The sequence below is a fragment of the Branchiostoma floridae genome, chromosome 9 (assembly GCF_000003815.2).
Source record: "Branchiostoma floridae strain S238N-H82 chromosome 9, Bfl_VNyyK, whole genome shotgun sequence".
Classification (NCBI taxonomy): domain Eukaryota; kingdom Metazoa; phylum Chordata; class Leptocardii; order Amphioxiformes; family Branchiostomatidae; genus Branchiostoma; species Branchiostoma floridae.
In genome coordinates this window covers 13,548,270-13,549,114 of record NC_049987.1, presented here as the reverse complement: position 1 = coordinate 13,549,114, position 845 = coordinate 13,548,270, and the positions used below count along the sequence as shown (strand labels likewise).

General features: G+C 40.5%; 1 protein-coding gene across 1 annotated transcript in view; it reads left to right on the top strand.

Annotated features, from left to right (window-relative positions):
• The window catches only part of LOC118422174 (loricrin-like), a 2,205-nt gene extending 1,613 nt beyond the window's left edge, over positions 1 to 592 (top strand). The window contains exon 3 of the mRNA XM_035829690.1: positions 561 to 592. Coding sequence (XP_035685583.1) covers positions 561 to 592 — 32 coding nt within the window. The remainder of the gene's footprint in view (positions 1 to 560) is intronic.
• The last annotated feature ends 253 nt before the right edge of the window (positions 593 to 845 follow it).

Sequence of the window (845 nt, the reverse complement as noted above, 5' to 3'; positions counted from 1 at the left end):
TTGTCATCACTAGACAGGAGCAGAAATGAACAATTCGTACTTACAGTCACCATCTCAAGAAGAAGAGTTTTCTTTAAAGTGACTTGGTACTTTACAATGTTTAACGCCCGGCTTCAGTGATGTCAAAATGAAGGCTTACAATATCCAGGTATACAGTACACAAAGACAATTCAATCTCAACAACTAGATAAAAACGGAGGTGGCGAAATCTGCGTTTATCCAGTTGTAGGGAATGAATTGTATCTGAATATAAAATGCTACTGTTACCAATGTATCTATCATCAATGCTTGAAAGAGAATTATCCTCTTTCTTCACTATTGCATGTTGTATTATCCATTGAAATGTTACCAACATTAACAATCTATAAAGATTAACGTGGTTTTACACACTTTCTCAAGACGTCACCTGTACTTGTACGTAAAGTCAGATAGCTGCTTAAATTCACATCAGGCGCTACGTTATCGTACCTCCAGCCCCAAGATGCCTCTTCACCTTTAAGAAGTATTAAGTAAGAGCGGCGTTCACGTAACCTGATCAATCTATCCAAATCCACTCACAGACCAACCGTCACGGTCAGAGACCCCGGCTTAAAGTTTTAGATTGAGATTTCTCTCTATTGCGGCTTGTGGACATTAACACCCCTGGGTGTCGTGAAGAATTCTCGCGGATAAAATGCTGACTATTCTATACTGCAGCTATTGGATCATCACGGAATATGGACCCACAGACCGGTTAATATAGGAAGGGTTTACGGACCAGGCAGAGCGCACATTTGATCTGAAACACACACAGTCATATTGACCTGGTTTGGGTCATGTCCAACAATGAATAGAGCTCAACTTGG